The 19,903-nt window shown below is 45.5% G+C and overlaps 1 protein-coding gene across 1 annotated transcript in view; it reads right to left on the reverse strand.

The window, feature by feature from the left end:
- Window positions 1-7,957, reverse strand: part of LOC125487772 (G-protein coupled receptor 83-like) — a 31,553-nt gene extending 23,596 nt beyond the window's left edge. Inside the window, 2 exon segments of the mRNA XM_048620036.1 lie at window positions 7,360-7,429; window positions 7,866-7,957. Of these exon segments, the coding sequence (XP_048475993.1) occupies window positions 7,360-7,429; window positions 7,866-7,957 (162 nt within the window).
- Window positions 7,958-19,903: the final 11,946 nt, after the last annotated feature.

The following is a 19,903-nucleotide window of genomic DNA, read 5'->3' on the forward strand; positions in this document are numbered from 1 at the left end:
TGTGTGTGTGTGCGTGAGCGTGTGTAAGGGAGTGAATGTTTGTGAGTGTGCATGAGTGTGTGAATATATGCATATGTGAGTGAGTGTGCGTGTGTGTGTGTGAGTGAGTCTGTGAATGCATGGGTGAGTTTGAGTGTGTGTGTGTGAATGTGCGAATGTGTGTGAGAGTCAGTGTGTGTCTGTATGTGTGTGTGCACACGAGTGAGTGTGTGTCTGTGTGTGTGTGTGAATGGGCAAGTGTGTGTGAGAATGAGTGCATGTGTGTATATCTGTGAGTGTGTGTGAGTGAGTGTTTGCAAGAGCGTGTGTGTGTAAGTGACTGTGTGTGAGAGTGAGTGAGTGAGTATGTATATTTGAATTTATGATCATATTAATGTCAACAAGAGTGTGTACCTGTGTATTTCTTTAGGGGCACCCTTCTGTGCCTCTGAATGAGAATGTTTGTGTGCATGGGTTTGTGTACCTGTACATACTGTCTATGTATGTGCATGTATAAGTGTGGGTACCTGTCAGTGTACCTCTGTCTGTGCCACTGGTAACAAATGGTAACTATTCACTTCTTGTGTAAAATGTGTTCTGCAGGCAGTTTGTTTGTTCAGCTCCGTAAAGGGAACATTCTGTATATTCCAGCCCCTCTGATTTTCTTAGTCTACTTTTCTCCCTCTTTCTGTCTCACTCTGACTCTCTCTCTCTCTGAGCTTCCCACAAACACTCTATCTGTCTTTCTCCGTCTCTTAATTTCCCTGTCTCCCTTTGTCTGTACCTCTCCTTGCTTTGTCTTTATTGCTCACTGCTTTTCTTTTTCTGTCGATTTTATGTCTTTTGGCGCATCTCTCCATCAGTTTATATCTATCTCCGTCTTTCCCGCTCTCTTTACCTTCTCTCTCTTGCTCTCTCTCTCTGTAACTTTGTATGCCTCTCTCTTTTCACTCTGTCAATCTCTCTGCCTCCCCCTCTCTCAGTGACTCTGCACGTCTCTATCTCTCTCTTTGACTCTGTGCATTTCTCTCTATCTGCCCCTCTCTCTCCGCCTGCCTCTCTTTCTGGGACTTTCTATCTCTTTCTCTCTGACTCTCTCACTTTCCATCTCTCTATTTATCTCCTTTTTTTTCAATGAATGGGAGTCAGAAACATCTTCCCACAAGCTTTCTCTGGGGAAGAATAAGAATGAAGTTCTGAACCACAAACACTGAAGGAGTGACAGGTGAGATGAATAGAGAATGAGATTTTTATGTCTGGTGATTGTAATCAGGTTGGTTAATCAAACTATATTGAAGAATGAAACCAGTCATTGGCTTAGATCTGATGATGATAAAGACATAGCCTCAAATTACCTCATCTACTGTAAACGTCATAGCAGGGCACAAAATCATTTTGGGGAGAATAGCTGACCTTTCATTCAGCCATGTAGCAATTAGTCAGGATCTCAAGCTCTTCCACATACCACCGTCTGAAGAGAGGCACAATAACAGATTCTGCATTTATATAGAGCTTTCAAGAGAGAAACTAGGGGGGGAGATGGTGGCGATGTCAACAGACTAGTCTTCCAGGCACCCAGACTAGCACCCAGGGACATGTGGGTTTGAATGGAATTCAAATTCAATGAATAAATCCGAGATTGAAATCTAGTCTCAGCAATGGTGACAGTGACTGGTATCATTGGTTATTGTGATAGAAAAAGAAGCCCATCTGGGTTCACTAATCCCCTTTAGGGAAGGACATCTGCCGTCCTTTCTCAGTCTGGCCTCCACATGACTCCAGACCCGCAGCTGATGTAGCCCTCTGAAATAGATGAGCAAGTCAGCCATTCAAAAGGTAATTAAGACCGGGTAAGAAATGCTGGCCTTGTCAGCAGTGCCTGCATCCCAGTGTCGAGGGAACTTCACTTTCAGTTTATAAATGTAGAGAGAGCTTTATTCTCAAGTTAGAAAAGTAGACGGAGCTTAACTTTCAGTTTAACCAAATAGAGGGAGCTCAACTCTTTCTAACCCTATGCTGTCCCGTCCTGGGAGTGTTTGATGGAGGACAGTGTAGCAGAAACTTTACTCTGTATCTAGATACTGTCAAGGGAGCTTTACTCTATATCTAACCCTGTATTGTCCCTATCCTGGGAGTGTTTGCTGGGGACAGTGTAGAGGAAGCTTTACTTCATATCTAACCCCGTGCTATCCCTGTCCTAGGAGTGTTTGATGGGGAAGTGTAGACAGAGCTTTACTCTGTATCTAACCCTGTGCTGTTCCTATCCTGGGAGTGTTTGATGGGGGACAGTGTAGATGAAGCTTTACTCTGTATCTAATCCCATGCTGTCCCTGTCCTGGGAGTGTTTGATGGGGGACAGTGTAGCGTGAGCTTTACTTTCAGTTCAAAAGAATAGAGTCAGCCTTGCATTCAGAATAAGAAAAGAGTAGGAGCTTTACTTTCAGTTTGAAAGACCAGAGGGAAATTAACTCTGTATCTAACGCCGTGCTATTAGCTGTTCACAGACAGGGTCAGTGTTTCAACCACAGTTCCTTTATAATCAGTGCACGCTCTTAGTAAAATGGAGCACTGCATAATCAAGGGGGTGTGATGAATTCCTTACAGAGGCAACCAAAGGACGGGGAGCCATAAAATTGCTCAAAGTCATTCTCTTTATTTAGAAACAGCTCCTCCAAAACAGTAATTAGTGATGAGCCGAAAATGTATTCAATTCTGGGAAACTGGTGGTGGTACACCAGGGGAGAGAAGATTGAGTCACCCTGGACTGACCAGATGCTCATTGCAAGCAACAACACTCTGCATTGACCTAACACCTTTAATGCTGTGGCCAAAAGGAACTGCTCAGGAGAGCAATTGAGTAGAAACTAGCAGCAAGTCACTCAAGGAGACATTGGGGACCAATGACCTGAAGCTTGGCTTTAAGGAGTTTTTGTTTAAGGAGGAGGAGGAGGACATTTTTGAATGTTCGGAGAGATGGGGGAGGCTGCGTAGGGACAGGGAAAAATGGGTAGGTGGGTCTTAGAATCCAGCAGAAATTCCAAACACACTAGGATCACGGCACACAACAAACAGATGAGGTATAAACCAGAAGAGGTCTTCCAACAAACAAAAGAGATCTTAGGGTGCAGTTCATAGTTCCTTGAAGGTGGAGTCAGAGGGTGACAGGGCGGTGAAGGAGGCACTTGGTGCACTTCCTTTATTGGTCAGTGCATTGAATGTAGGAGTTGGGAGGTCACGTTGCAGCTGTACAGGACATTGGTTAGGCCACTTTTGAAATACAGCATACAATTCTGTTCTCCCTGCTATAGGCAAGATGTTGTGAAACTTGAAAGGGTTTCAGAAAAGATTTACAAGGATGTTGCCAGGGTTGGAGGGTTTGAGCTACAGGGAGAGGCTGAACAGACTGGGGCTATTTTCCCTGGAGCATCAGAGGCTGAGGGGGGGCCTTATAAATGTTTAGAAAATCATGAGGTGCATGGATAGGATGAATAGCCAAGGTCTTTCTCCCAGGGTAAGGGAGTCCAAAACTAGAGGGGCATAAGTTTAAGATGTGAGGGGGAAAAATTAAAAAGGGACCTAAGGGACAACTTTTTCACACAGAGGGTGGTGTATGTATGGAATGAGCTGCCAGAGGAGGTGGTGGAGGCTGGTACAGTTATAACACTTAGAAGGCATCTGGATGGGGACATGAATAGGAAGGGTTTAGAGGGATATGAGCCAAATGCTGGCAAATGGGACTAGATTAATTTAAGATACCTGGTCAGCATAGGCAAGCTGGACCAAAGAGTCCGTTTCCATGCTGAATATCTCTATGTCTCTAAGCAAGAATCTTGAACTAGGAGCCACTGTCTAAAAATCAGCTGTCACCCATTCAAAACAGATGAAGCAAACAGTTATCCAAGAGTTGAGAGTCTTTGGAACTCTCTTTTGAATATTTTTTAAGATAGTGGTGGATAGCTTCTTGATGAGCTGTGAGGTTATCGGGGCAGGCAGCAATGGCGATGTGAGGTTCTAATCGAATTAGCCATGATCTTATTGGATGGACGAGCAGGTTTGAGGGGCTGAATGGCCTAGTCCTGCTCCCTAATTTATCAAAAATTACACAGGGATCGTGATCAGATGGGGAAGTGGGCTGAGGATTGGCAAATGCAGTTTTTCAATGCAGATATGTGTGAGGTGTTGCACTTTGGAAAGTCAAACAAAGGTAGGACTTATACAGTAAATCGTAAGGTCCTGAGTAGTGTTGAGGAACAGAGGGACCTAAGAGTAAAGTACATAGTTTGTTGAAAGCAGTGTCACAGGTGGACAGGGTGGTGAAGATGGCATTTAGCATGCTGGCCTTCAATGGTCAAGGCATTGAGTATGAGAGTTGGAACGTTATGTTTCAATTGTATAAGTCATTGGTGAGGCCACACTTGGAGTATTGTGTACAGTTTTGGTCACCCTGTTACAGGAAAGACATTGTTAAACTGGTACAATGCAGGTACAATAGCAATATTTAAAAAACATTTGGATAGGAACATGGATGGAAAGGGTTTAGAGTGATATGGACCAAATACAGGCAATTGGAACTAGCTGAATGGGCACCATGGTCAGCATGGACCAATTTGGGCCGAAGGGCCTGTTTCCATGCTGCATTACTTATGATTCTATGACTCTCTGTATGTAAGGTGGACCAAATATATTTTTAATTCATTTGTGGGTGTTCTGCTGGGTCAAACATTAATACCCATTCCTAACTGTCCCTTGTGAAGGTGGTGGTGAGATGCCTTCTTAAACTGCTGCAGTCCATGCGATGTAAGGACACCCACAATGCGATCAGGGAGGGAATCCCAGGATTTTGACAGTATTTTCAAGTCAGGATGGTTTCAGGGCAACTTGTAAGAGGGTTGTGCTCCCTTGTATCTGTTGACCTTGTCCCTTGAGATGGAAGAGGTCATGCATTTGGAAGGTGCTGTCGGTGGATCTTTGGTGAGTTGCTACAATGCATCTTGTAGCTGGTACACACTGCTGCTACTGAGCGTCGGTGGTGGAGGGGGTGAATGCTTGTGGATGTGGTACCAATCAAGCAGGGGCTGCTTTGTCTTGGATGGTGTCAAGCTTCTTCAGTATTGTTGGAGCTGCCCCCATCCAAGCAATTGTGGAGTATTCCATCACACTCCTCACTTATGCCTTGTAGAAGGTGGGCAGGCTTTGAGGAGTCAGGAGGTGAGATATTCGCTGCAGTATTCCCAGCCTCTGACCTGCTGTTGTAGCTACTGTGTTTATATGGTGAGTCCAATTCAGCATTGAGGAGGTACTGCACTGCAGGAGGTGCTGTCCTTCTCATGAGGCAGAGGCTTTGACTGCCTTGGTGCAGAAAAAAGAGAGTGGTGTTATCTTCATTTACATCACTTGCTCGGCCAATAGTTGCCCCTCAAGCGACATCTCAAAAACCGACTGGGTCTGATCACTTACCCAGGTAAAGTACCCTGTGAGCAAATTATGTTACAAACACACAGAATGCTGGAGAAACTCAGCAGGTCCGGTAGCATCTATGGACAGAGAAACAGAGTTAACATTTCGAGTCTGTAATGTCTCATCTTCTGAGAACTCAAAATATTAATTCTATTTCTCTCTTCACAGACCCTGCTGAGTTTCTCCAGCAATTTTGGTGTTTGTTTCAGATTTCCAGCATCTGCAGTATTGTGCATTTACTCATTTATATGGTTGGTCCAGTAAAGTGCATCACCTCACACTTGTCAAGATGACAATCCCCCAGGCACGTTGATAGTGGGGATTCAATGAAGGCACTGCCACATTTACACTGTCTGGATTCCCAATTCACCAATTGTTATGACTATAGCATCACATCCTTCCCTGCCTGCTTCCACACTGTAGAAATCCTATGATTCTATGTCACTGCCCACAGAACACAGTTCTCCAATGTAGATCAAAAACAAGTCTTTAACTGATACACGTCCATTGTTCAGCTTGCACTGGAGGTAAATCCTTAAGCAACCTCAGCCAATTTAAAAATGTTTAAGGAATGGACATTGCTATAATGTGGGAAACTAGTTGGTACAGTATAATGGAATACGTCAGACCAAGTCCCATAAACTGTAAAAGTCTGCAAAAGGGCGATTGGAGAGTCTAAGAGAATGAAGCCAAACGCAAGGATGTATTTGCAAAATGTTCTGTGACATTTCAAGCCTGGTTATGACTCTTCTTCAGAAATATAAACCATGGGGCTTCTCGAGCAGGGCAGAGGCTGAGAATCCAGTAGCGAGTAACTCATCTCCTGCCTCCCCAAAGTCTGTACACCATCAACAAGGTATGAGTCAAGAGTGTGAGGGAATACTCCCCACTTGCTCTGGATGGGGGCAGCTCCCAGAGCAGCCCCCACTTGATTGGCACCACATCCACAAGCATTCACCCCCTCCACCACCGACACTCAGAGATGACAGAAAAGGAAAGAAACCATCAAATGAGACATATTGGTCAAACACTTCTTGTATACTTCAAAAGAGAACTCCAGTAAGACCAGTATGCTCATTTCCCAGTATTACTGTTTTGGTAACTGGATTTTTCCTTACAAGATGCACTGCAGTAACTCACCAAGGCTGTTCCAACAGCATCTCAAAACTTAAGAACTCTACCATCGAGAAAGACAGGGGCAACAGTTTGAGTCATAGAGTCACATAGCACGGAAACAGATACTTCGGTCCAACCAGTCCATGCTGACCAAGTTTCCCAAACTAAACTAATCCCATTTGCCTGCGTTTGACCCATAACACCACCCCTTTCAAGTTCACAGCAGTGTCTGCTACTTAAACCTTTTCTTAATTGGCTAAGGTTGCTCAAGGAGCTGTGTAAATGCTAGGATTGACCCAGAATCCAAGTGTCTCACCATCCTGGCTTGGAAATATATCGTTATTCCTTCAGTGTCACTGGGTCAAAATCCTGGAACCTCCCCCCTTAACCGCACTATGTGGGTGTCCCTACACCACACGTGGGACTGCAGTGGTTCAAGAGGGCAGCTCATCCCCACCCACCATCCCCCCGCTACCTTCTCCAGGGCCCCAGCCAGTGATACCCAGTTCCCGTAATTTTACAAACTACCATTCCTTAAGAAACATGAAATCAAATGTCTCCAGGACTCGGAGAGTTAACGCGAGAAACAAGTCAAAGGAACTGTGGTGTGTGACAAGACCCCAGGGGGTAATCTCCCAGCTGTAGAGGATGACAGCATATTGGTGCATTGAGTTGAGTGTGAAATGGTCTGATGCCAAGAGACATTTCAGTGCCCAGCTGGCACACTTGCTCAGGGCTTCGCACAGGCAGAACCTTCCACACGATTGACTTCCTGTAGTCACCTGTTTGCTGACACTCCACACATACCAACTCGCAGCTCCCTCGTCGAAGTTTTCCAGAATGCTCCGTGAGCTGTGTGAGGATCCTGAGAGGTGATCTAATCGATGAAGACCAGACTCTCAGACAACGATGACAGGTGTTCTGTTTTCTTTTAATTCATTCACAGGATGGGGCATAGCTGGTTAGGCCAGCATTTAATGCCCATTCCTAATTACCCAGGCGGTGGTTAATAGTCAACTACATTGGGACTAGATTAATTTAGGATATCTGGTCGGCATGGACAAGTTGGGCCGAAGGGTCTATTTCCATGCTGTATGACTGTATAAATCTCCTCTCTGAGGGAAAGAGTCCAAACTTTTCCAATCTATCCAGGTCACTGTGTGGGTAATTGCATGCCTTATCTATTCAGTAAATCTTTTCTCTGCTCTCTCTCTCTCACACGTGTCTCCTGATATGGAGCACACGGTGCTGGACGCAATACTCTTGAGCCCAGCGCTCCTGCATCGACAAGGGGGGTCCTGGTGCCCACTCACGGCAGCTGAGTCGAGGCAAGTTTGGGCCCAGTACGAGGCCCCGTGGCATCGGCAGAGGTGGCATCAGCCAGGTGGGCCCAAGGCAGGCTCATGGCGGCGCCAGAGTTGAGTTCGGGCCAGTGCAGTACCCAGGTGGCGCCTGCATTGGTGAGGACTCACAGTGCCAAGGGCGTTGATGGAGGCGAAATGGCGCCAAAGTGTGGAGGCCTTTGTTCCGGCGATGGTGGCACGGTGAAGGGGTCTCATGCCTGGCAACCAGGTTGTGATGGAGCACTTAACAAGGAGGACTGTGAAGTTGGACACTTTATTCCTTCACTTTACTGCCTTTACATTCTATGTTTTGGTAATTTTTCCATGTTTTAAGATGGGGCTGGAGAGTGGCGACACTTTCCAACACTTTTCATGGTATTTTCTAACAAGGTACATGTGACATTAGATAGATGGATAGATAGCTAGATATTTGAATAGATGGATAGGTAGATGGATATTTGGATAGATGATAGATAGGTAAGATAGATAGATATTTGGATACATAGATAGATATGTGGATAGATAGATAGATGATCGATAGATAGATATTTGGATAGATGGATAGATAGATAGATATTTGGATAGATGGCCAGATAGGTAGATAAATAGACATTTGGATAGATAGCTAGATATTTGAATTGATGAATAGAAAGATAGATATTTGGATAGATAGATGATAGATAGATGGATGGATAGATAGATAAATGGATAGATTGATGGATAGAAAAATGGATGGATGGATAGATAGACGGACAGATAGATAGATGGATATTTAGATAGATAGATAGATGATAGATTTTTGGATAGATGGATATATAGATGGATAGATGGATAGATAGATAGATAGATAGATAGATAATGGTGAACCAGTGTTTTAAATCCTGCTGCGTGTCACAGGACCTAATGTCTTCTGACTTCCTCTGAAACTTGAGCTTCAGGCCATGAGGGGAGCAATTTCCATGTGTTACCATGAGGAGGCGGTGCTGAGGACTTGCTGGTGGAAAGGCTTAATACTGACGACAGGGGGTGGGGGGCTGGGGAAGGTCACAGTCACCTCACTGCCTCAGGAAGGCAGCCAACATAACCAAAGATTTCTCCTGTCCCGGTTCTAATTTCTTCTGACCTCTTCCATCAGGCAGAAGATACAAAAGCTTTAATACCCGCACCAACAAATTCGAGATCAGCTTCTTCCCTGCTGTCATCAGATTTCTGAATGAACCTCTCAAATTTTAAATTTAATGTTGGCCTCACTGTTTGTGCGCCTTCTCTGCAGCCATAACATTGTATTCCTCGCTCTGTTCTATTACCCTAATGCACTTTGTATGGGATGATCTGCCTGTACTGCATGCAAAACAAAACTTTTCACTGTACCTTGGTACACATGACAATAATAAATCAAATCAAAATCACTTGCCTTTCTATTGCAATGATGCTGGCCCGTTGAGTGAGTCGAAACTTTATTATTCCTGGACGGGATGTGAGCGAAGGAGCTTTTCCTGGCACAATCCCTAACTGTCCTTATTTAGAGAGGTTTGCTGGGGATATCTCAGAGGGGCAGGCAAGAATCAAGTGCTGGCCTCACTGCATTGCAGTGGGTCTGAAGTCACTTGAAGGCCAGTTCCCACTCATAAAAGGAACAAAGACGAGAGGGGAATAGATTTAAAGCAATCTGCAAATGAATCAACGACACATCGCTGTAGGTCTGGAGTCATGTGTAAGCCAGACGGGGCAAGGTGAGCAGACATTCTTTCCTAACTGACATCAGTGAACCAGATGGATTTTTGCCACAAGCAAAATGATAGTCTTGTGACATTTTTATGAATTAGAAATGAAATCCAGCTGCTGTAGTGGGGCTTGAACCCACCATGTGTACTAGGTAAGTCAGCAATATTACCAGCAGCTCCCTCTGTAGCCACACAGCAAGGTAGAAATCCTGTTAACTGTCTTCACCCAAAACAGTAGGCGCATTGCACCAACCTGCTGGTTACATTACATAACAGCTTAAATTGGACATGATCTAAAGTGAAAAGCAGCTTAATTTCTTTCAATGGAGTTCATTGCACTCTGAGGCACCTGTCTACACTGGCAGGCTGTATTTACAAGATAAAATGCATGCCAATCACAGAACTGTTACAGTACATGCAGTCCATCGTGCCCGCACTGCTCTAGCACCAGTCTCCTGCCTTTTGCCCACACCCCATATCCCTGCACACCACCTCTGTCCCAGTAACCATCTGATGCACCCCCTCTTGAATGCCTCAATTGCCTCCACCACATTTCCAGGCAGTGTATTCCTGACCCTAACACCCTCACTGTGTGACAAAGTCACCCTTGCTTCATTTACGAATCATTTTAAATCTATGCCCTTCTCGTTCTCATTCCTGTTATGAGTGAGAACTGTTTCTGCCTATCCACACAGTCTAGTCCCCACTCATGATTTTGAATCAGAACTAATTGTCATAATGTTGAATTTGAAAACTTCTATTAGATCTCCTCTCAGCCTCCTTTTCTCCATAGAATCCCTACAATGTGGAAGCAGCCCATCGAGTCCACAATGACCCTCCAAAGCGAATCCCACCCAAGCCCTTTAACCCTGCATTTCCCATGGCTAACCCACCTACTATGGGGCAATTTAGCATGGCCAAACCATCTAACCTGTACATCTCTGGACTGTGGGAGGAAACTGGAGCACCCAGAGGAAGTCCACATAGATGTGGGGAGAACATGCAAACTTCACACAGACAGTCACCCGAGGGTACAATTGAACCCAAGTCACTGGTGCTGTGAGCCTGCAATGCTAACCACTGTGCCACCATACCACCAGGGAGAACGGTCCCAAATTCTTCAATCTATCCTCATCACTGAAGAGTTTCTTTGCTGGAACCATTCTTGTCAAATCGCTTCAGCGCGCTCTCCAAAGTGTTCGCATCTTTCCTATAATGTGGCCCCCCACAGATGTAGACCAGTACCCAGCTAAGGTGCTTTCTGGTTTCAAGGCACTGATGTTCAAAGGGGCCTTAGATTGAGGCTGTTCCCTGGTCAGCTTTCACAAAGGCTTCCCTGAGGTTTGGTGCTTCTCTCAACATTTCCCTTCTAAAGATCAGCAAATCCCAGGCAGGCACAAGAAGGTCCTTCATCCGAGTCAATGATCCTCCAGCAGCAGTTGACTTTGTCTCAAAGAAGAGTACAGCACAGGCCCTTCAGCCGACCTCCGCCAACACACGACACCTTTCTAAAGTAAAAACCTTTTGCCTCGTATCCCTCTATTCCCTACCTATTCATGTATCTGTCAAGATGCATCTTAAACATTACTATTGTATCTGCCTCCACCAGCTCCTTTGGCAACGCATTCCAGGCACTTACCACTCTCTATGTAAAATACTTACATCTTATAAACTTACACCCTCTTCGTTTAAACCTGTATTCCGTAATTGATATTTCTACCCTGGGAAATAACTCTGACTCTCCATACCAACCATGACTCTCATAATTTTGTAAACTTCTATCAGGCCACTAGTCCTTCCAATGAAAACAGACGAAGTTTGTCCAATCTCTCCTCATAACTAATACCCTCCAAACCAGGCAACATCCTGGTAAATCTTTTCTGTACACACTCCAAAGCCTCTATATCCTTCTGGTAGTGGGGCAACCAGAAACTGTACGCAATAAATCTCATTGAAATGTTCAGAAGAATGAGCAGTGATCTTGTCGAAGGGTGAAAATCTTTTACAGGGTTTGACAAGGTTGAATCGCCCTTGGTTGGAGGCTGATCTAAAACCAGGAGGGTGGGGGGTGGATACAGTCTCAGAAAAGAGGCAAGCCATTTAGGGCTGGAATTCCTCCACTCAGAGGCAGTGGGAATGTTTGAACTCCTCTGCTCCAGAGGTTCAATCATTCAGGACAAATCATTCAGGGGAACATTGTGGGGAAAATGGCATTGAGGTAGAAAATCAGCCACAATCTAGTTGAATGGTGGAGTAGTCTCAATGGGCCGAATGGCCTATCCATACTGGTATTTTCCATGATGCCCATCTCTCATTGTGCTTGGCTGGGAACCAAAGATACCAAGCGTCACAGAGCTGGCCAGGCTGAGTCTCGAGAAAAACCCACCTCATCTCTCCCCTCCTCAAAGTCACGTCCCTCATGAAAGTGGGAGATAGGGCAGGTTGGCAAAGAAATACTGGCTGGTGAGCCCACTCTGTCAGCAGTCAACACCGACCAAAATCCACTTTGCAAGAAGGTGTTAGCTCTGGCTCCACACAGATAGTGATGAGGGGTTCATAGTTCCTTGAAAGTGGAATCGCAGGTAGACAGGGTGGTGAAGAAGGCATTTGGCACGCTTGCCCTTATTGGTCAATGCACGACGTATAGGTCATGTTGTGACTGTACAGGACATTGCTTAGGCCACATTTGGAATACTGTGTTCAGTTCAGGTCTCCCTGCTATTGTAAGGATGTTGTGAAACTTGAAAGGGTTCAGAAAAGATTTACAAGGATGTTGCCAGGGTTGGAGGGTTTGAGCTATAGGGAGAGGCTGAACAGGCTGGGGCTATTTTCCCTGGAGCGCAGAGGCTGAGGGGTGACCTTATAGAGGTTTATAAAATCATGAGGGGCATGGATAGGATAAATAGTCAAGGTCTTTTCCCCAGGGTAGGGGATTCCAAAACTAGAGGGCGTAGATTTAAGGTGAGAGGGGAAAGTTATGAAAGGGACCTGAGGGGTAACGTTTTCACGCAGACGGTGCTGCGTGTATGGAAGCAGCTGCCAGAGGCAGTGGTGGAGGCTGGAACACTGAAAAGACATCTGGATTGGTACATGAATAGAAAGGGTTTAGAGGGAAATGGGCCACAAGCTGGCAAATGGGACTAGGCTAATATAGGATATCTGGTTGTGATGGACGAGTTGGACCAAAGGGCCTGTTTTTGTGCAGTATGACTCTATGACTCTATAAGAGCGGTGAATGTGTATTATGACAGGCCACCTCAAACATGGAACAAAGAGATTTAATCAGGAACTCATCAACACAGTCACAAAGGAATTAACAGGAGAGAAAAGCGATTCAGCTCCAGCAAGGCAAAGAGGTGAGATAAGGAAGTAAGGTCGACAAACAAATAAACGGTGTTATTAGCTAGGGATGCAGATGTGACAATGTAATCACACTCAGGCTGTTACCTCACATTCATCTTTTGACAACACTTTCAAAAGGAGCTTCAAGTCTCGAATGGTCTCAAGTCTGTTTCTCTCTGTAACCTCGCAATACAGCAAACACATCTCCCCTGTTCTAAGCCAATAGTTCACTGTGGTAAAAATTCCCATGTAGTTAATTTACATTGGATGGTGTTGATCAAAGAATAAATATTGTTCTGAGATAGAGTCATAGAGTCATGCAGCATGGAAACAGACCCTTCGGTCCAACCAGTCCATGCCAAACATAATCCTAAACTAAACTAGTCCCACCTGCCTGCACTTGGCCCATAACCCTCCAACCCTTTCCTATTCATGTACCTCTCTAAATGTCTTTTAAACATTGTAACTGTACCCGCACCCACAACTTCCTCTGGAAGTTCATTCCATACACAAACCACCCTCTGTATAAAAAAAGTTGCCCCTCATGTCTTTTTTAAGTCTTTTTCCTCTCACCTTAAAAATATGCCCACTAGTCTTGAAATCCCCCACTCTGGGGAAAAGACACCTGCCATTCACCTTATCTATACCCCTCATGACTTTATAAACCTCTATAAAGTCACCCCTCAACCTCCTACACTCCAGTGATAAAAGTCCCAGTCTAACCAGCCTCTTCTCATAAACTAAACCCTCCACTCCCAGCAACATTTTGGTAAATCTCTTCATAGATCATAGAATCCCTACAGTGTGGAAACAGGCCCTTCAGCCCAACAAGTCCACACTGACCCTTGGAGCATCCCACCCAGACCCATCCCCCTATAACCCACCTAAGCTACACATCCCTGAACACTATGGGCAATTTCCTATGGCCAATCCACCTAATCTGCATATCTTTGGACTGTGGGAGGAAACCCACACAGGCGTGAGGAGAATGTGCAAACTCCACACAGACTGTCACCCAAGGGTAGAATTGAACCCAGGTCTCCAGCACTGTGATACAGCAGTGCTAACCACTGAGCCACCATGCCATCCTCTGAACCCTCGCCAGCTTAATAATACCCTTCTTATAACAGGGTGACCAGAACTGCACACAGTGCTCCAGAGGCCTCACCAATGTCCCATGCAAAAATGCCTTTGTCTTTTATTGAACACTGTCACAGGGGCTTATTTTTAGTTTTTGTGGGATGTGGGTGTCACTGGCTGGGTCAGAATTTGCCCCAAGTTGTCCCTGAGAAGGTGGGAGCGAACCTTCTTGAACTGCTGCAGTCTGGGTGGCGTAGGGACACCCACGCAGTGCCATGAGGGAGGGAGTTCCAGGATTTTGACTCCAGCGAAACTGAAGGAACAGCCCGATATATTTCCAAGTCAGGATGGTGAGTGGCTCAGAGGGGAACTTGCAGGGTCTGGTGTTCCAATGTATCTGCTGCCCTTGTCCTTCTAGATAGTAGAGGTCGTGGGTTTGGAAGGTGCTGTCTGAGGATCTTTGGTGAATTTCTTGTAGATGGTACACACTGCTGCGACTGACTGTCAGTGGTGGAGGGAGTAGATGCTTGTGGATGTGGTGCTAATCAAGCAGACTGCTTTGTCCTGGATGGTGTCAAGCTTCTTGAGTGTTGTTGGAGCTGCACTCATCCAGGTAAGTGGGGGGTATTCCCTCACACTCCTGACTCATAGAGCCATAGAGTCATATGGCACAGAAACAGACTCTTCGCTTCAACCAGTCCATGCCGATCATAATCCCAAACTAAACTAATCACACCTGCCTGTGCTTGGTCCATATCCTTCCACCTTCATGCCTTGCCAATGGTAGACAGGTTTTAGGGAGTCAAGGTGGTGAGTTACTCGCTGCAGGATTCCTAGCCTCTGCTCTGCTCTTGTAGCTGCCCTATTGATATGACTCATCCAATTCAATTCCTGATCAATGATAACACCCAGGATATTGACAGCAGGGGATCAGCAATGGTAACTGCATTGACCTAAGGTGGCCTCTGCTGAGAAGCTGCACTCCCTCAGTACCACCCTGAGGTATTGGCCTAAGTAGGGTCCTGAGGTCCTCATCCCACAAGCAACAATGACTGGCTTGTCCATTTTAGGGGCCGAATATGGGATAACTATTGGCCAGGATATGGAGGGAGAACTCTTCTAGTCTTCTTCCAATCATGCTTTGGAATCTTTTGCACCAATCTTGATTCTCATGTAAAATAGACATCCAGTAGTGCAGAACCTCTTCAGTCCTGCAGTGGGAGGCCTGCAGTACGTACTCATGCCCAAGATGGCATTTGGGAGGTCAGACTGGCACCACCTTTGGCTGGCCCAAAGCTTTGATGTGGTGGTCAAGGCACGTAGCAGGAAGTACCGTGATCTAAGCCCCAGCATCCTCTGTTACAGATCTGTCACCCAGAGGGTGTGAGAAGACATTAGGGCTGAGTGGTGGGAGAAGAGGCAGAGTGAGGGGTGTTGGCGTGGGTTGGCATGATTTATGGGCAAGGGGAGTGAGTGGCAGGTGACAGGATGAGGGCTGGAAGGTCTACAGGGACCGTGGGAGGAAATAGGAGGGTGCATGTGTCTGGAAGGAGCTGTAGAAGGAGCCTCGATGAGGTGCTGCTGCACATCTTGTAGACCATAAAATGTAGGGGGTAGAAATAAGCCATTCAGCCCATCAAGTCAGTCCCAGCATTCATTGATATCAACCCCACTTTCCTGCCATTTCCCCATAACCCTGTTTATTAAAAATCTGTCTATCTCAAACTTGAAAACTTAATGACCCAGCCTTGGCAATCAATGGTAACACCCAGGATATTGATAGCAGGGGAGCAAAAATGGTAATGGCGCTGACCTAAGTAGGGTCCTGAGGTCCTCATCCCACAAGCAACAATGACTGGATTGTCTATTTTAGGGGTTGAATGTTGGTAAAGAATTCCACAGATTCACCACCCTCTGGGGGACAGAAATTCCTCCTCATCTCTGTCTTCACTGGGAAACCCCTTACTCTGAGATGATTCCCTTTGGTCCTAGACTCTCCCACAAGGGGAAACAACTTCCTCACGTCTCCCCAGTCAAGTCCCCCAAGAACCTCGTATGTTTCGATAAAGGTCACCTCTCATTCTTCTAAACTCCAATGAGTACAGGCCCAACTTACTCAACCTCTCCTCATAAGACAGTTCCTCCATGCCTGTTATCAGCCGAGTGAACCTTCTCTGGACTGTCTCCAATGCCAATATAAATAAGATATGCTTAGATAAGTCAAACTGTTCACAGTATTCTAGCTGTGATCTGACTGGTGCTTTACATAATTTTAGCAAAAATCTTGATTTTTGTATTCACTTACAGTGTGGTTATCACTGTCTCGTACTGCATTTATTGCCCATCCCTAATAGCCCTGGTGGAGGTGGTAGTGAGCTGCTTTCTTGAGCCGCTGCAGTCCCATGTGGTGTAGGGACACCCACACAGTGCCCTGAGGGAGGGAGTTCCAGGTTTTTGGCCCAGGGACACTGAAGGAACAGCCAATATATTTCCAAGTCAGGATGGTGAGTGGCTTGGAGGGGAACTTGCAGGGGGTGGTGTTCCCATGTAACTGCTGCCCTTGTCCTTCTAGATGGAAGTGGTTGTGGGTTTGGAAGGTCCTGTATGAGGACCTTTGGTGAATTTCTTGGAGAGGGTACACAGTGTGGCTACTGAGGGTCGGTGGCGGAGGAGTGGATGTTGAAGGCTGGTACAATTACAACATTTAAGAGGCATCTGGATGGGTGCATGAATAGGAAAGGTTTAGAGGGAATATGGGCCAAATGCTGGCAAATGGGACTGGATTAATTTAGGATATCTGGTGTGAATGGCCAAGTTGGCCAAAGGGTCTGTTTCCGTGCTGTACATCTCTATGATCCTATGGCTCTTTGTGGTGCCAATCAAACGGGCTGCTCTGTCCCAGATGGCATCCAGCTCCCTATTCCATTCCCTTTGAAATAAAGGCCAGCAATGCGTTTGCCTTCCCTATGACCTGCTAATCCTGTGTGTGATTGGCAGAATGTGTCGTGATGTCGTGAAAAGGTAGATGTGTCAATCTAATGGGCACAACGTAAGTGGAACAGGGTGATAGATGCTAAAAGCTTTGGGATCATTCTGATTGCAAAATGATAGCTCGTTGGGACAGATAATGAGTCAGCGTTGATGGAGTGAGGCATCTCCTGTTCTTCAATGTATTCTATGACTCAGAATTTTCATTTCTTTTTGTACAGTCCGTAAGATCTAATAGCTGCATGCCCATTATAAAATCAGAACAAATGAAAGCCATTTAGCATGAGGTGAGCTGTATTATTTCAAGGTGAAAATGACTCCCTGTTTATGAAAAAGCAGGGGTCTGGGTTCAGAGACTGACAATATTTGTTCCTGGATATACAAACAGACTCTTCCACCGAATCCACAACAGAAAAACAGGCTATTTGGCACATCAGTTTGTTTATACATCATGTTCATGAAAATAATTTATCACCTATCAGGGATTGATTAATTCCACTTTTCTTTTAATTTAAAATATTAAAACTCTTCGCAAGTTATCAAGCAGACAATATTGCGCAGCAACTTTGTCAGTTTCATGGGGGCTCGGAATTCAGAATTTCTCCCCAGCAAACTGATTGAATCTATCGCCAGGGAAGTGGTGAACAGAAATGCGATAGCTCCACTGGCTAAGAAGAGGGACCCTGGAGCAAACAGAGGCCTGAAAATCGTGTAACTTTCCCGGTCCACTGCCTTGCTCTGAGGCCAAATTGGCAGAGAGTGCTGGGCAGGCACTAAAGCACATGAGGTCATATACAACACAGAGCTCCCAACACTTAAACAATGTTGCTACCACTTCTGGCACCATCAGATATATTTTGGGTAGATTTTTTTTTAATTTACTCACGAGATGTGGGCAGCTCTGGCTAGGGCAGCATTTATTGTCCATCCCTAGTTGTCCAGAGGGCAGTTAAGAGTCAACCATATTGGCTGTGGTCTGGAGTCACGTGTAGGCCAGACCAGGTAAGAATGGCAGTTTCCTTCCCTAAAGGACGCCAGATGGGTTTTCCCAGCAATCGACAATGGATTCAGGAACAAAAACAGAAGTTGCTGGAAAAGCTCAGCAGGTCCGGCAGCATCTGTGAAGAAAAAGATCAGAGTTAACGTTTCAGGTCTGGTGACCCTTCCTCAGAGCTGTGGATTCAGAACAATGGATTCGTGGTCATCATTAGACTCTTAATTCCAGATTTTTTTTTATTTCAGGCCAAGTACGGAGGAAAAAGGAAACAACTCTCTACTTAATCTAGCTTGTCTTCATGCTGCTTTGAGTCAGAAAATGATACCTGAAAAGAAGAACCATACTGGGAATAGGAGCTTCTCTCATATCACATTAAAATACATACACCGTGGGCACCTTTACAATTTCACAAACATTTATTTTGATTTTTAAAACAGCGTTTACCAAGTTAATAATTTAATTTTAGCAACTGAGTGCATTTGATTTCAGTGCTTCTAACATAGAATCCCTACAGTGTGGAAACAGGCCCTTCAGCCCAACAAGTCCACACTGACCCTTGGAGCATCCCACCCAGACCCATCCCCCTGTAACCCACCTGATCTACACATCCCTGCACACTACAGGCAATTTAGCATGGCCAATCCACCCTAACCTGCACATCTTTGGATTGTGGGTGGAAACTGGAGCACCCAGAGGAAACCCACGCAGACACAGGGAGTGCGTGCAAACTCCTCACAGACAGTTGCCCGAGGGTGCAATTGAACCCAGGTCCCTGGTGCTGTGAGGCAGCAGTGCTAACCACTGTGCCACCATGTTGCCCTTAGGGAGATGGACCAAAGGCTAGGTCTCTGGATTAACATTCCAGCGATAATGAGACGAGGACATCACCTCCCCTATGAGCTAACTGATCTCCCCCAGCAATAAGCTCAGCACAAACCATCATGCAAATGCAAAGTCAAGTGACTTAACAAGTTCTATGAACAAAATCCGAGGTGTGGTGGTGGACAATTCATGTGGAAACCCAGCAGGTTTGGGAAAGTAACGGGGATGAGGCAGATGTTCTTTGTAATTGCTGACTCTCCACATGTATCGCAGTTCCAAAGCACCTCTGTGGGATGATACACATCAAGGGCTGTTCGCATGGACAATATTTTTCTAGCATAATCCAATCCACTCAGCCTTGCGCTGGGAAACAATAGCATTTGGTTCTATTGTGACAGCAGGAATTCTCCCCTGAGAACAATCACTATGTTTTTCAAAAGCAAAATTATTGATTAAAAGCTGAGTGGTGGAGGCATTTTAATTAAAACAAAGCCTCTTCACTCGAGTGGATAGAGGAGACTGAATTGTTCAGTGCAACAGGGTTCAACAAAGCTTGTTCCCTGATAACAAGGTAATTATTTCAGTGAGAAAATCGTCTCAGCCACAAAAGGGCTTCAAAGAGGAATCATAATTCGATTGCTGGGAGCACTGGCAGACAGCAACCCCTCCTGCAGGCTCGAAGTTGTTCAAGTGGCAATAATCCAAAATAAAATTAAATACTAAACATAAGCGCATGATTTGCCCAGGTATCAAATGAATGATCAGGTGGACTTAAAAGCTAGTGCCTTAATTTGCCTCTGCAGGCCTGAGCATGCAACTGTGTGCCAAAGTGCAATGGTTGAAAAATTAGCTTTGAGATCTTAACAGTCTAGAAGGCAAGAGTGTTAGTGCAGGGGAATATGTTTGGCTTGACACCATTACACAACCTTGATACATTACCTGCTCAAGAACAGTGCGAGGTTAGTAAGGATTACTCTACACTGTCCCCCCATCAAACACACCCAGGACAGGGACAGCACGGGGTTAGATAGAGAGTAAAGATCACTCTACACTGT

This window comes from Rhincodon typus, chromosome 45 (assembly GCF_021869965.1).
Source record: "Rhincodon typus isolate 14 chromosome 45, sRhiTyp1.1, whole genome shotgun sequence".
NCBI classification, from domain to species: domain Eukaryota; kingdom Metazoa; phylum Chordata; class Chondrichthyes; order Orectolobiformes; family Rhincodontidae; genus Rhincodon; species Rhincodon typus.